This window comes from Triticum dicoccoides, chromosome 6B, assembly GCF_002162155.2.
Source record: "Triticum dicoccoides isolate Atlit2015 ecotype Zavitan chromosome 6B, WEW_v2.0, whole genome shotgun sequence".
In the NCBI taxonomy this organism is placed as follows: domain Eukaryota; kingdom Viridiplantae; phylum Streptophyta; class Magnoliopsida; order Poales; family Poaceae; genus Triticum; species Triticum dicoccoides.
Window position 1 is genome coordinate 619,479,132 of NC_041391.1, and position 19,860 is coordinate 619,498,991.

General features: G+C 43.9%; 2 protein-coding genes across 3 annotated transcripts; both read left to right on the forward strand.

The window, feature by feature from the left end:
• The first annotated feature begins 1,384 nt into the window (after nt 1–1,384).
• On the forward strand, nt 1,385–15,885 carry LOC119325465 (DNA repair and recombination protein RAD54-like). Of its 2 annotated transcripts, XM_037599208.1 has the most exons (23): nt 1,385–1,877; nt 3,006–3,383; nt 3,671–3,757; nt 3,907–4,147; nt 4,272–4,397; nt 4,509–4,565; nt 4,649–4,735; nt 5,039–5,134; nt 5,320–5,370; nt 5,538–5,612; nt 5,715–5,801; nt 6,831–6,922; nt 6,992–7,124; nt 8,431–8,550; nt 8,629–8,742; nt 8,836–8,919; nt 9,039–9,119; nt 9,196–9,254; nt 9,671–9,866; nt 9,964–10,062; nt 10,317–10,866; nt 11,069–11,129; nt 15,472–15,885. In XM_037599208.1, the coding sequence occupies exons 1-21, from the start codon at nt 1,567–1,569 to the stop codon at nt 10,752–10,754; spliced, it is 3,012 nt and encodes a 1,003-aa protein (XP_037455105.1). In that variant the 5' UTR covers nt 1,385–1,566; the 3' UTR covers nt 10,755–10,866; nt 11,069–11,129; nt 15,472–15,885. The 2 variants fall into 2 exon arrangements, with proteins under 2 accessions (XP_037455105.1, XP_037455104.1); XM_037599207.1 differs by lacking the exon at nt 15,472–15,885 and having other exon boundaries at nt 11,069–11,350.
• A 1,226-nt stretch (nt 15,886–17,111) lies between these two features.
• On the forward strand, nt 17,112–18,419 carry LOC119325782. The gene is made up of 2 exons (XM_037599509.1): nt 17,112–17,743; nt 17,903–18,419. The coding sequence occupies exons 1-2, from the start codon at nt 17,264–17,266 to the stop codon at nt 17,909–17,911; spliced, it is 489 nt and encodes a 162-aa protein (XP_037455406.1). The 5' UTR covers nt 17,112–17,263; the 3' UTR covers nt 17,912–18,419.
• The last annotated feature ends 1,441 nt before the right edge of the window (nt 18,420–19,860 follow it).

Consider the following 19,860-nt stretch of genomic DNA (forward strand, 5'->3'; position numbering starts at 1 on the left):
TTTTTTCTGTTTCTTCTATTTTCTTTTTCTTTCCTTTTTCTTCCTTCTAAAAACTGTTCAGAATTTAAAATATGGTTGCACTTAAAAAATGTTTCCTTTTGTTTTATTAAAAAATTTCAACTTTTCAAATTTGTTCAGGATTTCAAAATAATGTTTCCATTTAAATAAATTGTCAAATATTTTAGAAATTTGTTTGTATTTTCAAATTTTGTTCGGTTGTTTAAAAAAATGTTCCCATTTTAAAATTTGTTCAAGATTTCAAAATAGTGTTTCCATTTAAAAAATCTCTCAAAATTTTTAGAAAATTGTTTTTTATTTTCAAATTTTGTTTGGGAGTTTCAAAAAATGTTCCCTTTTAAAAATTTGTTTGTGTATTTCAATAAAATTACATATTTTCAATTTGTTGTCAAATTGTTCACAAATATGAAATAATGTTCGAGCTTCAAATTTTGTTCGGGAGTTTAAAAAATTGTTCGCAAGTTTTAAAAAATGTTTGTATTTCCAAATTGTGTTCAGGAGTTCAAAAAAAAAATGTTCCCATGTTTCAAAAAAATTGCATATGCCAAAATTGTTTTTGAATTTCAAAAATGTTCCAGGTTTTTAATGAAAATGTACAGGAATTTGAAAATTTGTTCGCAATTTCAGAAAAAGTTCGTTTTTCAATAAATGTTCAGGAATTTTAGAAAATGTTTCCTTGTTTTACAAAAAATTCACAATATGAGAAAATGTTCAATTTTTTAAAATTGTTCACGTTTTAGAAAATTGTTAAGTTTTGTAAAAACTGTTCGTGTTTTTTGTCTAAACTCGGAATACAAAAGTTGTTCACATTTTTTCAGAAAGAAACCTGGAGTATCAGAAAATATTTTTGCGGCATTTCAAATTGTTCAAAAATTTGAAGAAATGTTTGAAGAAAAGTTTTTTCCAAAAATCTCAATCAGGATGTGGGTTGTTATAGTGTTGGTCGCCTTTTCGTTTCGCTTGTAGCTTAGTGGTGGAGTGGCTAGCCTGTCACAGTTTGCAGTCTGGTGTTATTGAGATACTGGGATCGAATCCCAGTGTTGCCATCTTGTTTTTGGTGTTTTTTTAGGTCGCGCGATCGACAGGAAACACAAGTCCGTGGGCCGGCCCAGTCGTGCGTCGCCTGTGTGCTCCCAGCTACTGTTTGACGCAAAATGCGTCCTATGAAGGTCCCGGTGAGAGCAGTCTTAATCTTTTTTGGATTTTTCACTGTGTTCTGATAATGGGCCGGCCCAGCTGGAGTCGCCCCTGTGCGTTCGCTCGGCAATTCGCCGCAACGAGCGGCGCATAGGAGCTCCCCTATGAGCCTTAAACATGGGCTTAACCCCTCAGAAACAGAACCTCCGATCCAGCCCAACCACCCCTCTCCCTCTTCTCCCGCACCTTCTCCGACACGCTGCTCCCCCTCCATACCGCCAAAACTTTTGCAGCGCCTCCAAACCCCCGCTTCTCCATTCCTAAAAATCCCCTAAAACTCCCAACTCCGAGCGGAAAATCCACACGATTCGGTGCCCATTTCGAACCGTTCCACTCGCCGGAGGTGGCGCGATGCCGTCGAGGAGCAAGCGCGACCGCCGCGGCAGCGATTCCGACGACGAGGAGGAGGAGGAGGTCGTCACCCTCTCCTCCGACCCCGACGAGTCGGAGTCCGAGGCGGAGCGCGGGGTGGAGGCGGCCGACGACGACGACGAGTACGTGGCGGACAGCAGCGATGCGGGCGGCGTCGAGGACGAGTCTGAGGAAGGGGGCGACAGCGATGACGGCGGCGGCGACGGCGGGCGGCCAGTCCGGGGCGGGCGGCGTGGCGCTGCGGAACCCGACGAGGAGAGGAAGTCGCAGAACGTGGACGCGCTCGTCAGGTACTCTCCGGCCCCACCATTCCGGCCCATGTGTGCGTGTCCGTGCTGTGCGCTGGTGGTGTATCGACGCATCTTAGTGGATTCATAGGGGCTAGGGTTTGCATTAGTGTTCATCTATTTTTTTTTTATGGCGACGAGACTAGTCGATGGATGCTCCTGAATCGTTGTGGGACGTGCTTGTGGTTTCAGATGCCAATTCAGCATAAGAGTCCCCAGTGATACACTAGTCCACGCCCTGTTAGATACTACAGTACATTTGAACAATGTGCCTCAGCTTGGGTATGTTTGATCCGGTTCCTCTAGAATTTAGCATAAGAGACCCAAGTCAAATTCCTCTCCCCACACCGTGGTCTATTATGGAAAAACAGGGTATAATTTACATCCTATGTAACTTACAATGTGATAGAACGATCTCTCTTTTTCATCCCACTCGATTGGTTGTTTGCCATGTAATCTGCAGGGTTATCTCCTGAGAACTTTGTTCTGGAGTATCCAAGCCTGAATGTTGATGCTTTGGTCTGGCCCCTCTCGCTAACTAGCTATACCTGTCACTCAAGTTTTCGTAACGGCTTCAAGCTGAATATTGCCATTCGGCGTAAGTACGGTGGCTGGTGAGTATGCATATGGCCGAATGACTTGCAGGAGATCGCATGAAGCTGGCAAATCTGGACAGAGAGATTTAACCTTCTATATTCCGTCTTGTAACTCTTTTCATGTGTGGACAGAATGGACTTAGTCAATAACTCATTGTGCATACCAAGTAAACCGTAGGTAGCTATGTGCAACAGAGTGCTCTGTAGTGTGGATACACTAGTCATCTCTCTTTCATGATTTTAAGCACAGAGATATGACAGTGAGTACCTTGTACAATAGGACTAGCCTTCTACATGAAAGATTCCTGAAATCTTACTGTATTGGTCAGAGAAATTATGGTCAGCTGGAACAATCTTGCGCTATGTGATGTATTGCTAATGTTCACTTTAAGCCTTCTTCTCAGTTACAAGTCATTTTCTCTTAGATTGCCTTGCACACACTGAAATTTGTTTTGGTTTAATTGACTATCGCATCACAAATGCACTCACTCTCTTGTTTGAAGATATTTATGCATTTTTTCCTGGTTTCTGTCAGGGGAAACCTGGTTGTCAGAAGGCAGCCACTTATTCCACGTATCCTTTCAGTTTCTGATGCGGCAGCGATAGCTCGAAAACCATTCAAACCTCCGTGTGGAAACGGATATAGTGAAAATAGTGAGCTTCTTGCTCGGCGCCTTTCAGCCCGTAAAAGATTTGTCCCATGGGGTTCAGTACAGCCATTTGCAGTTCCAAACAATCTTCAGCAGCTGCCTACCATTGCTAGTGATAATTCCTCAGAGAAAGAGGAACCTCTTCCATCTGGCATAGAGCCATTAATTTTGTGGCAACCCGAGGAATGTGACAAAGAGAATAACAATTTTACTGCAATTGAAGTTGATCATCTGCTTGTACGTTACCTTCGTCCTCATCAAAGGTAATATATTATCCTGTTAATGTTTTTCCTATATTCATTTTTTACATGCTTGATTGTTTGCAGCGAACCCTCTATTTTATGGTTCCCCCCACAATAATTACAATCAGCATTAACTTTGTGCAGAACATGTACTCTCTGTAAGTTGTAGACATTCACATATAGATACTACATATTGCACTGTAGCTTTATTTTTAGTCTAAGCAGGTGCAAACAATAACTAACAATGCTGATTTCTTCTGAATCTTTTAGATGAAGAAAGTAAATCACATGGTTGTGTTGTAATGCAGGGAAGGAGTTCAGTTTATGTTTGATTGTGTCTCTGGGTTGCTAAGTGATGATGGAATCGCTGGATGCATTTTAGCTGATGACATGGGGTAATAAGCTGGAACAATTCACGCCCTCCCTCTTGTCCATTTTTATACTTTGATGTAAATACGCAATGTTTCTGTCTTCCAATCCTTTTATTTAGTCACTGACTCACTGTTACATAAAGCTACTTCTGACGCTTCCTTGCACTTTCCAGATTGGGTAAGACTTTACAGTCGATAACTTTACTATATACCCTTCTTGCTCAAGGCTTTGAGGGTAAGCCAATGGTTAAAAGGGCTGTCATTGTAACCCCCACAAGCCTAGTTAGCAACTGGGAATCTGAGATAAGTAAATGGTTAAAAGGCAAAGTGCACCTGCTTGCCCTCTGTGAAAGCACGCGTGCTGATGTTCTTTCTGGAATAGGAAGTTTCTTAAAGCCCTTGAGCCGTCTTCAGGTTTTCTTTTATCCAAACTCTTCTCCTTTCTGCTATTTTCTATTTACCATGCTTACTAATTGCAATCAGAATTGCATGTTCATGACAATGTCTGGTGAATTTATATGTTTGGAATTGTCATCAGGTACTTATCGTATCTTACGAGACCTTCCGCATGCATTCGTCAAAATTTGAAATACCAGGAAGCTGTGACCTTCTCATATGTGATGAGGCTCACAGGCTGAAAAATGACCAAACACTAACAAATAAGGTATATCAGTTTGCCAATTCAGTTGCTTTTCTTACATACGTGAGTCGTTTGCACTTAAGTTCATCTCCGATTTTGCTCTTCCTGAACTCATGAAAACACTTGATGCACCAGGCATTGGCGGCCCTTCCTTGTACACGGCGTATCCTGTTATCAGGTACCCCAATGCAGGTAGGTTTTTGCTTTCCCATTCTTTTCCATATTGTAGCTGGAACCATTGTTTTGAATTTTGATATATTCATTTTCCTCTGCAGAATGATTTGGAAGAGTTCTTTTCAATGGTAAATTTTACAAATCCAGGTGTTCTGGGGGATGCCGCATATTTTCGCCGATATTATGAAGTATGTACTTTTTACGAAAATCACAAGTTATACTGCTCCATCCGTCCCGAATTACCTGTCGCAGAAATGGATGTATCTAGGCGTATTTTTAGTTCTAGATACATCCATTTCTGCGACAAGTAATTCGGGATGGAGGGAGTATGAATTACAACTATTTATTAACAGATAGTGTGTTCTCAGATATATTTGTTATCAAGTTTCTTTGTGTGTTGTGCACCTAAAATCATGTGCTACTCCTGTTAATTGCATTCTATCTTCCTTTCCTCTGTATTTAACTCTAACATTATCTGCCCCTAACTGAAGGCACCAATAATTCGTGGAAGAGAACCCGCAGCAACTGCAGAAGAAAAGAAGTTAGGATCCGAGAGATCTGGAGAGCTTAGTGCAAAAGTAAATCAGGCAAGTCCTTTTCCTCTGAAGAAGATTGTCTGCACTCTGCACTACATAATTTTGAACAACTGTATTGTCCACATTTATGTTATAATCTCCTCTAGAATTGTTTGGATGCATTTTCTTTTACAATTTTATGGGCTCTAGGTTAATTACCTTCTGAATTCTTCTGATGGCTTCTCAATGATATTCAGTTTATATTGAGACGAACGAATGCCCTGTTGTCCAATCACTTGCCACCAAAGGTATGTTCTGTCCAGTGTATATTTGGCCGGATATGTTCATCGCACATTCAGAAAATACAAAAAGAATTGTGTACCTACTATCCATTTTGTCTTTTATAGTGATTCCTCCTTTTTACATTATATATAATTGTGCCTCATCTACATTACTTAACCCTGCTTATGTATAGATTGTTGAAGTAGTGTGCTGCAAGCTGACTCCTTTACAGATGACACTGTACAACCACTTCACACACTCCAAAAATGTAAGGAAATTTTGTACCGTTCTGAGTTTCAAGCAATATTCATTAGGCACATGTAAGGTACTCGGAGTTATATTTACAGTAGTCTGTGGTTGACCCTGTCAGGTTAAACGCTTGATATCTGAAGAAGCAAAGGGTTCTAAAGTTTTGGCATATATTACTGCTCTTAAGAAATTATGCAACCATCCGAAGGTAAATAATTTCAGTTTAATGTTTCGCTCCACGATATATCTCCTTTAGTGAAAGTAGTTTTGACAGTAGGATCAGAGTTTATTACAATGTATTTTTTTACTGCAATTAGTTAATGTCTGTACCTTGCTATACCCCAACACACTGAGCTCGTCTGGCTCTGCCTTCTACACGCCCTTGGCTCCGCCGCTGCACTTGGTCGATCTCCTCACCTGGCATCATGATGTTGTGACCCTGCTTGACCTACATTACATCCTCAGCATCACTGCCACGCTGGATTGAGCTTTGTCTTGACACCTGGCACGATTTGTGTTGAAGTATTTGTTTTTTTCCCCTCATAAAAAAGTATTAGTTATGTTGTTAAGATATGTATCTGCGGCATTGTTTATAAGGCGGTAAGGCGACCTAAGGCGAGCACCAACCGCCCTGACGCCTAAGTGACTCGTAAGCGCCTAAAGCGTGCATAGTTGTAAGGCGCTGCCAGGGCGCCTTGCCGCCTACGCGTCCAAGGCGGGACATCTTATAAACAATGACCCGGGAGGTTGAAGAGGGTGAATGAATCCCCACGACCACCGTCACCAACTCTAATATTTGTAGTAGTAACTAGTAATTGATCTCTCTTTCAAGCACCATAGGATTAAATACAACATTGTATACTTCTATATTGCTGTCAAGTGCTACCCTGCATCTGCATTATATACTGGAATTATGTACTTTTCAAGACAATGTCCGTTGACAGTTTTAAGGCTTGTTCATGATAATGTATCCTGCATAGATTGACAATATAAGCTGACCCCATATTCCTTGTAAAATGCGGAATAGGCTTGGTAACTAAGTTCTTGCACTGACTTTTTAGTTCTTGATTACCTGGCAGCTAGGAAGTTACTAATGTGATTTGATAGGTTATGGGAAATTCTGGGTTGTTGTTGCCTGTGTTACTGTTCTTCATAGCCAGCCTGCATCAGTTTCACTTTTTTGGTAACTATATGTAGCATGACAAACATATGTTGGTTGGTTATCTTGGTATTGCAGCTAATCTATGACACCATAAAGAGTAGCAAGTCAGGAGGCTCCGGTTTCGATGACTGTCTACGCTTTTTCCCTCCAGAACTGTTTCAAGGAAGGTATGCCTAACTTTTCTCACTAGCTTCTCAAGCAAATCCAACTTATCTGTATTGTTTCTTTTATGCAAGATCTGGATCATGGACTGGTGGAGGAGGAATGTGGGTAGAACTATCCGGCAAAATGCATGTGTTGGCTAGATTGCTTGGGCACCTCCGACTGAAAACTGATGACCGTATTGTCCTTGTATCAAATTACACTCAGGTAAGATGTTTTTAATGTATTATGTTGATAACGCAGTATCATCGTAGTAAGGTTTTGTTGGTCTTGGCGGGTCCATTGGGGATGGATGTTGTAAGATTTAAACTACGTTCCTCTCATTAATGAATTGGCTAAGCTCCCATCTGTATGCTTCAATAATAAGAAAATATGAAGGTATTGTTGGTGATGGCAAAATTCGTATCTTGAAAACTTTCATGGGGTCCTGCAACAATAAGTCGAACATGAGTGCACTTATTACTGTCTATGTTGTCTTAAGTTCTACATTCTTTGCAGCCATAGGCCTGCTAGTGCTAGCATTCTTTACACTGGCTAGTGGCTACTGAAAACCATTTTTTTTCAAGTTAAATTATTAAATACTTCTAATAAACAAAGGGATGGTAGTAACCAGTAAGCCATTATTAATCCCGAATCTTCATTGCCTTTACTATCATGTTTATGGTCAGACCATATCCTGCGGATATACTAATTATAAGAACTATGAAAGTCAAAAGGTATGTACTCCCTCCGTTCACAAATATAAGATGTTTTGGATATTTCAATTTGGACTACATACGGACTGAAATGAGTGAACAAACACACTAAAATGTGTCTATATACATCCGATTCAGAAAAAAGTTGGAACCTCTTATATTTGTGTATGGAGGGAGTATCTTACAACCAGAAGCCCTACAGCACAAAGTCAAGAACATTGTACTTGGAATTAAGGGTGAAGTGATAGAGTTACCTTAAACCTATATATTGGATATATGTTTGGTTTCCTTTTTGAACTGTCAAAATCATACTCCCTCCGTCCCATAATATAAGAGTGTTTTTGACACTACACTAGTGTCAAAAATGCTCTTATATTACAGGACAGAGGGAGTATATTTAAACTGCTCCCCCCAATCCAAATTAATTGACGCAGTTTAGTAGTACAACTTTATATACTAAACTTGTGCTAAAGCTGCGTCGATTAATTTGGATCGGAGGGAGTACCAGTTTTTGCACAAGTGCAGGTGACCTTATTTTTGCACCTCTTCCTACTTGTTTTGTGTACTACATATTCTCTGTATGTCTGTCATCAAACGACAGAGTAGAGTCTTTAGAATGTGCGTGTAAACTAGTTTCTGTTCATAAAAGATACTCCCTCCGTCCCAAAATAAGTGACTCAACTTTGTACTAGCTTTAGTACAAAGTCGAGTCACTTATTTTGGGACGGAGGGAGTACTTGTTATAATTATTTGCTCTTTGGATACCTGCAGTCTGCAGAGCTGGAGTCATTAACTATTATCATTGTCTAAAAGTGCAGACATTAGATTTATTTGCACAATTATGTCGGGAAAGAAGATATCCATATGTTAGACTTGATGGATCAACATCCATTAATAAAAGGCAAAAGTTGGTGAACCAATTCAATGATCTATCTAGAGTACGTAACATCAACCTTGTACCCTGAACCGAAGAACTTATAACCTATCATTATATTCTAAATTACTGCATTTGGCAGGACGAGTTTGCCTTTCTACTTAGTAGCAAGGCAGGCGGTTGTGGGCTTAATTTGGTGGGTGGAAATCGATTGGTTCTCTTTGACCCAGATTGGAACCCTGCCAATGATAAGCAGGTTAATATCTGTGATTTATCACTCTTGATGGTTCTGTCTGACTCCACACACCTTGCCTGAGTTGAACCTTTTCATCTTTTGATATTTGCAAAGGCTGCTGCTAGAGTCTGGAGAGATGGACAAAAGAAGAGAGTGTACATATACAGGTTCTTGAGCACTGGAACCATTGAGGAGAAGGTTGACAGCTCCATTTCTTTTCATTCCTTTTTACTTACTTTTTCATTATCAAGTGAAGGAATACTGAGTTGCTGATTACTTCTTCTGCTGACAATATGATATGCCACACTCATCTATAGGTATATCAGCGTCAAATGGCAAAAGAAGGCCTCCAGAGAGTTATTCAGCAGGAACAAGCGGACGACAAAATGCAGGATCAAGTACCTGGAGTTTTCTTTTTGATCCTTGAATGTGCCAAATATGTTAATTTCTCACGTCTTCGTTTCACTTTTGTAGGGCAATTCTCTTTCAACAGAAGATCTGCGTGATCTTTTTACTTTGCATGATCAAGTCAGGTGAACTCTGCTTCTCCATTATAGCTTGGATCAGTTGCCAGTCATGCACATAAGTGTAATTAAGTTGTGTTTGCAGTCACCATTTTGTTGGGATCAAGGTCGCAGTTTCTTGCAAAACATAAGGCCTTACTACATAAATTGTTTGATAAAAGGAGTTCATGATCATTTGATTTAGGTTGAGGGTGTAATAAGTAGTCAAATTACCATTGGCTTGCAAACATAATGTCAAAAACTGTTGCAAATATGCTATTCATAGAAACCAGATTCGTTTCTAAGTTAGGCCTAAATACTCTGTTATTAGTTATTACCATTGAATACTATTCAAAATATGTAAAAGCCAATATCCAGATTCATTGGTTACGTCTATATGTAGTTGATATTATACATCATCCTTTTCCTTCCATTTGGTCTCGCAGGTCTGAAATACATGAAAATTTGAAGTGCGATCGCTGTAATAAGGATCACTGTATGCCGTTAGATGGTAATGGTTTGGATTTAGATGCCGCTAAGCCTGATACAGTTTCGACATCAAAAGAAAAGTTGTATACTGATATTGGTGGCTTTAGAGAGATCTCTGGATGTGTGCAGAAAATGAATTGTTCAAATCAACAGGTAGTTTATGCGACACCCTTTTCTGTTAGAATGTAGCTCTGTAGTTGCTTCAAATCTCAAGTACTTTGCTGCGCTGCTCCGTTAACACCCTTTTCAGATCGAACAACCTTCTGAAGAAGATTTACGAAGTTGGGGCCATCATTCTGATCCATCAACTGTACCTGATACCATCCTCCAGTGTTCTGCTGGTGAAGAGGTGATAGCCTCAGTTCATGTCTCTTATGCATCTAGTTATATAGGTCTTCTTTGTGTTAGAACTCACAAATCTCACACCTTCATTACTTTTTTAGTTTTTTCAGTTGTTGTAAGATTCTACCACTTCCACTTGATACACTTGTTCTTACAGTTACCAGTTTTTTATCCGATTATAAGGAAAAGAAAGTTTGGTTTAGTAACGTAGTTCTGAGGAACTGCTGCCATTTGTCAACAAATGACATGTGTATCTTGCAGGTTTCTTTTGTTTTCACCAATCAGGTTGATGGGAAACTTGTTCCAGTTGAATCTATGGTGCGATCAACAGCTCATCAACCAAATGGAGTGACCGCTAGTGGAGAAAAAGAAGCGGTGAAAATAAATTCTCCGAGGAAACCTGGAAGGCAATCTTTACTTGGCAAGAATTTGAAGATGATGGGATTCAATTTGAAGAATTCGTCTTTGAAATCTCCAACTAAATCCAAGGGGACATCTCCAGTTTGCTTGCAACCGTTTAGAAAAACCAACCCCTCATCAGATCATCAACATTCATCTTTGAAATCTCCAACTAAATCCAAGGGGACATATCCAGTTTGCTTGCAACCATTGAAGAAAAACAACCCCTCATCAGATAATCAACCTCAGACTAAAAGACTTCATGTTGCTTCTGATATATCCGATGATGATTTTGTTTGAATCCATCCAACTTAGAGCTAAATTCTCCATTGAAATGGCATCTGTTGATCTGTCTTATTCATGTAAATACTGTCGTCTGCTTCGTGCAGTGTACATACTGCATATGGTTATGGTGAGTAACAAATCATCTGAAAAACACCCCCCCTGTGAGCTTGTATCCCTCTGTGAAATGCATATCAAATATATTTATTCAAAAATTGAAACGATTGTAACTTTTAGATGGTAACCACCTTTTCAATTGGACAGAGCATTATTGATCACTTGGTCTTTCCATCAGAGTAAGAAAAACTGACATGGTTGCTGATAACTTGCAGATCATTTCAAGACGAAGAGCTGCACTGCAAATCTAATCATTGTAACACACTAGCACCAAAGGTTCACTTCTGTTTTCGTTTTTCATACATTACAATCGTGCAGGGTGAGGTTGGTTTACTGTTATAATTCATGGCATCTGTGAGCTTGTCTATAGATCTACTTTTCACTTCATGTGACACTGGTAAATAATATTTAGGCTGTTTTGACACTGTGTTGTCTTAGTCTGTGTACAGTTTCCACACCTGGCCGTAATATAGCTCATATTTGTTTTTAGGCCAGCACTTCTATCAATGTTAGCTCCTGGATGTACATGCAGTTCTCAAATAGTTTTGCGTTTCTTATTGTACTAAATGCTTCTGAGCTTAGCACCCAATCGTCTGAGAGATGTTTAGGTTGTAGCCGTTACCGTAATAAAAGTTCATGAAACTGTGAGATCTGCGGCATGCAAAGGAGACCAGCTGGGCAATTTGAGTATGTTATTCTGACAAACAACTAGATCGGGCACTGGGTTGTTTGCTTTCACCTCCATCTTTCTGTTATTTAGGCCTTACCATGTGGGTGACAGCCACACTCTCAAGTTAGTGTATTCAAAGCTTGGCATTTGCACTGTTGTGGTCACCCCCATAGCATAGTCAAATCAAAGTACTCATAGATCCAGCCTAGCGGCTACTTTAGTATCATCTTGATCAAGTGTAAACTGAAAAATGGAAAATCCTGCTTATACAGGGGCTCACATTTCTTCAATCTACTAAAAGTAGAACTTTGCTGCAATATAAGCTGGACGTTTCCCCCAGAACATCCTTAATATGATTTGTTGTATTTTGAAATTAGAATTGCTCCATGCATGAGATACGTAGCCAGAGAAAAAAGGGTGGGTGGTCTTCACCTTTATTTATAACTAATTAACTATAAGGAAATATGTTCTGTTTTGTTTTCTTGAGATCTGTAGGATTAAAGGTAGTGGGTTGAGTCACAATGAGGCTGGTCTTCATTCCCACCACTCACATGTGCAGTCACAGAAGTTAACTCATTGCTGGAAGAAAAGAATTGGTGCTGTTCATGTGCTCACATGGGTTCTCTTGATCTTAAGAACTTTGCTTATACTAAAACTTTGACCATTATGTGGTTAGGTTTTCAAGCAACTTAACAAGTATAATGCACATGCTTTTCTCCCTATGAATGATTTGCTTTTCCTAAAATGGTTCTGAACTTCTGATCAGATGGTTTTGCATCAGTAGCTAAAACGTGATTCTGTTTATAATACATAATCTGCAAAAAATGCACACAGTTTGAACTTTTGATTCCGTGTTCTTACAGAACTCATACGGATCCTTTTTTATCTAATGATATTGCTGTGGAAATTAAACCTCACCTCAAACTGTTGATTTAGATTAGATGGTCCAATATTTCCAGCATAAAACCCTAGTTCTGTTGTCCTTGATATTACTGCGTCACACCAATATGAAAATCCTAATTCAACCCATCTATCTGATAGTAATGGGGCAAGTGTTAAATTCGATGACATTCTTAAGGGTCATTCTGAAATGTGTTAGAAAAGTTTCTCTTCCCTGGCATGTCATGTTTTATATCTTTCCTTGGCTGCTAAGGGGGGAGTGAGGATAACATGATTAGATGGGTGCTTCAAAATTTTATGCTGTATTCAAGGCTGGGTGCACTCCAGATCAGATTTTGATGTCATGTATCAAAAGGTAGGTTTAACAATTTTTATCTTTGAAATCTCAGCCCCGTTTCCAGTGACATGGCACATCATCCAACAACACAAGTAACCTAACTGAGGCTTAATCTGCTATCCTTTTCTTATATGCGAGAGTTAATAATATACTTATATAAGAAGCCAGCATCCTGCTGGAGGTGGCTATTACGTCCAGTTCATAATAAAATGTCCCTTTGGACATAACCCTACTAAAACTTTTGAAACTTTGACTACAGATATCTTTTTAAATATCTAGTATATGCAGATTTGCCTCGAAAAGTACTGGCATAATATCAACCTTTGTTTGATTTTATTGATATATTTGTAAATAGAAGTTAATGCTCCATGTTATGTGCCGGAGGCCTGTCCAAAACGTCAGCAAAATGTGGAGTATCTTGTTGCTGGTAATTTTGCCATTCAAGCATGTTACGCTCCATCCATTAGCATGGTACTGTGAGGTGACCTGAGACTAGACGAGTATTTAAAATGGTCCTATTTCCGCTAGGACACTATAGTTGTGATTTAATAGAAATAGGACAGGCATTACTAAGGAACAAGAACTCCTTGACCGGTCCGCTGTGAGGTGACCTGTAGGAGGCACAGGACGGAGGACCCGTATTATGATTGTTCATGGAGATGGAACCAATGCGAGGAGGGAGAGGATCCTTTGGGATCACATGGTCCTCCTATTCTGAGAGGTCCATGTCGCCAGCTCACTCTGGCTAAAGGGGAATTTGAGGATTTGCCACACCTTTCCTTGCACTTTGAGGATTTGCCCTTCTTTATTTTGACACTGATGATTTGCCATTACTTTGTCAAAAACTTGAGGATTTGCCCTTTCTAACCGATTTGAGATTACACTATAGATTGAATGACCAAAATGCCACTCTTGCCAAAACCAATCCAAATTAGATGCTTACGTTTTCTCCTATGTTCGTCCCGCAGCCGACGGCTCGCCATGCCTCATCCACCTGCCGCCCTGTGTTGTGCTGCTGGTGCTCCTCCTCTCCCCACGCTCCGGTAGCGTTGCCGAGCTGCTGCTGCTCCTGTGCGTGTGCCGGATGTGGTGCGTGGAGGATGCCGTCGACAGTCCGAGCCCGAGGACGGTGGTGTCTGTACTGTCCATGGTGAGCTCGGCGAGGGCGCACCAGACAGGAGGCAAGCTCGGACGACGTCGTTTTTCTCTGTGGATGCAACAGTAGCAGCAGCAACAGCCGGGTGCCCAGGTGCTGGAGCACGCACGCACATATCACGCACTCACGCCCAGGTGCCAGAGCATGAACGCACACAATGTACGTACAGCACTAACACACACAAAGCACGCCCAGGCACACACACGCCTAGCACACATCGCGCACGGCCAGGTGCTAGAGAACGCACGCACACAGAGCACTCACGCCCAGGCACACATCAGCTGGCCGTCCGCCTCGAGGCGCCGCCATCCGTCCGGCTTGAGCGTGACATGCTTTTCAAGGATGCCGTCCAGTGGTCACCGCTGTCCACGGCGGACCGCGAGCTCGACGACGATGAGGCCTGGCTACCAGCTTGAGTCATTGGAGTGGATACGTGAGTCGCCGGCAGCCGCTTCTTGCCCCTTGCAACGCGTACGGCCGATGCTGCTGCCGGCTGGCCTCCCGCCTCGAAGACGAGAGCGTTCCTGCCACGTCGGCCATGCTGCTCGCCGAGGCCGTGCGCGTGGCCACGACAGCCTCGCGCGGCACCGTCCCGAGCGGCGGTACAGGATGGTTCTGCGCCAAGAGATAGCGAGCGAGGAGCAGATATGGCAGGGGGAGGGGGCAGCCGGACAGAGGTCAGCAGCGGTTGGGGATAGCCGGCGGTGAAGCATGGTGGCTGGGAAGCGTCCTGGCTAAGGGAGCGCGGAGAAGAGAGGCGAAGGGGAGCTCGCCGCCACGGCGTTCATGTCAATACTGCAATGCGTGAGACCGTCAGAAAGAATGGGAGAGAGCCGAGCGTGATTCGATGCGCAGTTCAGGGGTATTTTCGTCATCTCATGGTGGGCTCACCTTGTCAGGGGCAAATCCTCAAGTTTTTGACAAAGTTGTGGCAAATCATCAGTGTCAATATAAAGGAGGGCAAATCCTCAAAGTGCAGGGAAAGGTGTGGCAAATCCTCAAATTCCCCCTGGCTAAATAACAAACCGGTCAAGTATCGGTCAAATGATCTTGTTACCTACCTTCTCCCTCCCTCCTGCTGGTGCCCAACCGATCCCAATCCCGGACATTTTAAGCCTGCTAGCATTTTCTTTTGTTAATGTGGCATGTGCATGCGCACTTAACAATATCTGCCAGGCTATAGATGTTCCACTTCATCCTTTTTGTAGATAACAAGATGTTTCAATTCATAGAAATGTCACAGCTAGGGTTGACAGTTCAGATTTAGGAGAGAGTTACAATTGCAGTGCCTTTTGGGTGCGTTAGACTTTGATTTCCGGCATGCAACATTTTAACTGGATTTTAACTCCAATGATATGCAGCCATGTAGACTCGTTAAGAATGCCAGCTTGTCTGATTCTTTGCTTGGGCATTCGTACTCCATTCTGCCCTGAACAGGGCTTTACCCCTGGCATCTGGAGATCTTACCATTGACGTTGCTTTCCCCCTGAACAGCATATATCTGTTCATTTGTTATGGAGATCGCTTTCTGGGCTCATCTGGTCTTGTTCTTCAGGTCCTATGCGCGGTCTTCGCAGGGGCCGCTGGTCCCGAATCCACGGGGAAGAAAGCTACCACCGAACCTACGCCCCCGCACCGCACCGTAGGCAGTCGGACTCAGGCCGTACGGATTTTCTTGTTCCTCAGTATGCGGCTCATGAACAAAGCCTTATGATTCTCTTGTCTCGCATCATCTCCAACAGTTGCCAGGCCAGTATGGCCCTGTGGCGTGTGGTGGAGCATCATGTGTTCAATGAGGAAAAGGACTGTTGTCTGCGCCTCGCTAATTCCCCCTGCAATTATGGATGGGTCTAATTTGTTCTACTCTACACTTTGGGGGTTGCACGAGAGGTTGGTATCCTTGCACCATACTCCTCGCAAACCCCACTATAATCATGCCCCTTGGCTCATTCGAAGAAATAATCATGCCCCTGCTCTCAATTATTTAATGTTGCTTGATGACACTAGTGTTATATGATAATCGAATCACAGACAAAACGTCTATCTCCCCTCGATGTATACCCTTTAAGTTTATAACTAAAACCATGCCCGCTCAGTCGTTTGGTTACAGTAAAAACACCATCTTTCACGTCATGACAGACATGTAATGGTAGTTCTGATCTGGAAATAATCCGAAAAGGGTTACGTGTCAAGCTGTGAGGTGAACCCAAGTGGCGTTGGTCGGTGCAGCAGCCAGACCTTGCCGCATCTGGGTCATGCACTGCACGTGCGCTTGCTTTCCCGGTGGTAAAAGGGCCGGGAATCAAGTGCGGTTGCGGCATGCCAGAGTTCACTCTATCCAACCACCGTGCCAGGATTATGATAATGTCAATTACAAGCTGGACAGCCATTGTTTGACCGCGGCGAGGCCGAAGACCGGCATTCGCCACACGTCCGAGCAACTAGCACGCTTCCAAACAAGGAAGAATCACTGCTGGGTGCTGGCACACCGACGCTCCTGACTCCTGAGATTCTTCTCCCCCCATGAGCGCCGCACGCACGCGTCCATGCCCTCCGATCAGCATTGGGACTTGTGATCTATCCTCCCAAGATCGCATAGCAAATCAACGGCCCGGCCTTCTTATCCTGGGCCTGGAGCTGACATAGAAAAACAAAACAATAGTTCGTTCCAGAACGATCCCGTGCTCTCAGTGAAAAGGTTTGAACAGTTGTACAGTGGCATGCAGTCAGTATGCTGTGGCGGTCTTTCAAGACGTCGCCAGGATTCCAAGTTTCAGATGCTGCCGTGACTCGAGAGTCAAGTTCCCAGTTTCAGGTAAACAGATGAGTGGCTGGCCTTCAAAGCATGACTACGAAAAGCCATGACCAACCCTTACGTTTCCTATGGTTCGAGTAAACCCACATGCCCACATAGATACGTGTGGCCATGCCGACATTATTTTTACTGAAATGCCGACATTAGTGTACTCAGTATACTTCCCCAAAATATTCTAGGAAAAGCTACCACTACTACTGTATTTCACCTATGGCGCTGATCCATTGTTCACTGGTGGAGAAAACAGCTCGCCATGCATCTCAATCATCACCGTTTTCTACAGGCGGTGCTAAACAATCGCCGCGCACATCCATCTACCCAAAGCTCCATCCCAAAGCAGCTCCCCATCCTCTCCTCTCCTCTCTATATAACCCATCCAAATCCACCATCACCTCCACACCCAGTCACCCGTAACAGTGCCCCGTTTCTTCAGCTCACACGCCAAGACCAGACACCACCACCACTATCATCACCACCTTTTAAAAGCCTCCCTCCCCACACAGCAGCGAAGCCAGTCCACGACGATCGAGCTATGGCATGCGTTAACATGTACAACCCGGACGGCGGCGCGGTGGCGTTCGGCGGCGGGCAGCCGGGCCCGCGCATCTCCTTCTCCAGCGACTTCTCCATGGAGCCGCCGCCGCCGGTGCAGAACCGCGCCATGGGCCTGCGGTGCCAGGAGGAGGACCAGAACTTCGAGTTCTCCGTGGGCAGCCACCCCATGATGGCCGCCGACCAGCTCTTCTCCAAGGGCAGGATCCTCCCCTTCAAGGTCGAGGGGGGATGCCCGGCCTCCACGCTCCGCGACGAGCTCCGTGCTGGCCCCGCCGACGACGACAGGGCATCCACGCCCAAGGGGTCCAGCCGGTGGAGGGAGATGCTCGGCCTCCGGAAGTCGCTCTGCGTCGGCGGCGGCGTCGCCAGTAATGCCGCGGCCGCCAAGAAGAGCGACAAGGTCGTCGCCGTCGACGCCGACGCCAAGATAGCCACCGACATGGCCGCGCCCAAGCAGGTCCGTCCGCTGGTCATCTCCATGTAGTAACCTTTGCAGTCCGCGTTAGCCACGTAGTACAGCATAGTAGTACTACCAGTACGCAATTAATTAATTACAATTAGAGCTGTTGGATGAAGTGATAGGTTGTCTCATTACAGATGGTTTGACTCATTGCAGGAGCCATGAGAGGTGACCGGCCGATGGGGACGACGGCGACATGATCGGAAACTTCCTTCTTCCTCGCCATCGCTCGTGCCATGATCACCGGTCCTCTCTCATCGTGCTCGTCAGTCGTTTTGGGTGGCCTGATGGCCTGCGTGCTAGCTAGCTAGATGGACAGTGTCCATGTCCATGTCCATGTGTGTGCATGTGCTGAAGAGCAAACAATTCTGTAATTTCACTTTTTTTTCCCTCTCCTTCTTTCATAAGTGATCCGCTCTCGTTCTCTAGCTAGCAGCTGTCCGTCCACTAGATCCGATCCCCATCACCTCACACTTCTCTCTTCTTCTTCTTCTTCTTCTTCTTCCAAGCTTTGTTTTTTCCTCCACCGCCATCTCGCTCTGCCTGCCTGCCCATGGCCGGCCTGTACATAATGCTTGTGTGTAGATGGGAAATTTATGGTGCAATGATTAGCCTTTGCCAGACGGCCAGATCTGTGGCGACATGAGCTGAGCCCTTGCTGGCCTTTGTTGTAGGGATCATGCAACAGTTCGCTCCTTTGTCACCTTGCTCCGCTGTGCACCACATGCATGCTTCCTCCTCCTCCTCCGTCTGCCCACGCGATGTGCCCGGCCGCATGTGGGTTTATATATAAAGGCAGACAGGCGCCACAGAGCCGGCGTGTGCGATCGAGCGAGAGAGAGAGAGACGGAGATTGATGAAGGGAACATGTCTTCTGCACCGGATGCATCATCATCGTCCTGGCCGGCTAGATCGGTGTTAGTGCTACCAATCTTATTGTATTGGTCCGTACGTGAGATGTGAGCAAATGGTGCTCGGGTTTGCACTTTGCAGGAGAAAATGGATAGTGGGACGGCTATGCTAACGTTGCTTTAGCGCGTTTCGTGGGTGCACTGTCTCCCCCGTAGGTTGGCAGCCGGCGGTCGTAGTGGATTTTTATAAGAGGATAGCAGGATAAGCAAGCACCACAAGGTCCGTGGAATCAATTGCTGGCAGCACTTTGACGGGCTTTATCGTCGTCGGTCATGAGCGATTTGTGTCACAACTCCTGGTGAAACCGAACTGTCCCCTCTGAATCATTTTGCTTTTTCTGAACGAGCCATCAAGAGTGCTGGGAGACTAGGGAGGGTAACAGAAACAATGATCAAACAACGGGTTGGTTTGAAGACAAGAGGCCGCTTGTTTTCCCTTTGATCTGACCACGCACTTTGTAACACGGGGATTGATTGCATCAAGGACAGTGATGGCATCTTGGTTAGGATCCCCACAAAAATACAAACTGTTCCCATCCTGAGACGTCAGGTCGGCATGACCTATGCCCAACCAGCATGTCAAGATCAATGGCCAGCTCTTTTGAGGCGATTCTCAACAACCGCGTCTCGAGAATCAACAATCGGAAAAGAACTCGATTCGATTATCCAAAACAGTATGAGAATCGATAGTGCAATGGAAAGACACCTGGGAACCATGTTTCTCACAATTCTGGGCCTCCCGCAAAATAAAAGAATTGAATAGCAGATTTCTGTGGGCAGTATTATTCTCAAGAATCAAAAGCTGAAATGAACTAGGCCCAAGTCCTGATCCACTCAGTAAAAAGAAATGATCCAAGTCCCCATGCGGCTTTGTTGAAACTTGCCAATGCCTGACGGCTACAAAAACACAAAGATCCAATATCTACTACTCCAGTATTGCTGTATCCAGACTTAATTTAGAGCCGACGAGAGAGAGAAAGAGAGAGAGTATGAATTTTGCCAAGGATTAGTGAAGTAGTAGTACTACTGGATAGTTGCATGCGTGAGATGACGAGGAGTAGGGGCGGTTACCAACATGCTCTCTTTGGCGCATACTTTCAGACCGGCCGCAACCGAAAGCTCGGCAGCGGCGAATGGCAGTACTCGGCTGGCCGTCAGCGTTTTTTTTCTCTCGAAAATGCACGAGTGTTCGTACTTTATATT

Bases quoted from the DNA above. Each gene is read 5' to 3' on its own strand.
- LOC119325465 (XM_037599208.1), top strand. From the start codon at position 1,567: ATGCCGTCGAGGAGCAAGCGCGACCGCCGCGGCAGCGATTCCGACGAC. The intron at 3,758-3,906 runs GTAATAAGCTGG...TGCACTTTCCAG, and splicing joins ATTTTAGCTGATGACATGGG to ATTGGGTAAGACTTTACAGT. The intron at 8,551-8,628 runs GTACGTAACATC...TGCATTTGGCAG, and splicing joins AATTCAATGATCTATCTAGA to GACGAGTTTGCCTTTCTACT.
- LOC119325782 (XM_037599509.1), top strand. From the start codon at position 17,264: ATGGCATGCGTTAACATGTACAACCCGGACGGCGGCGCGGTGGCGTTC.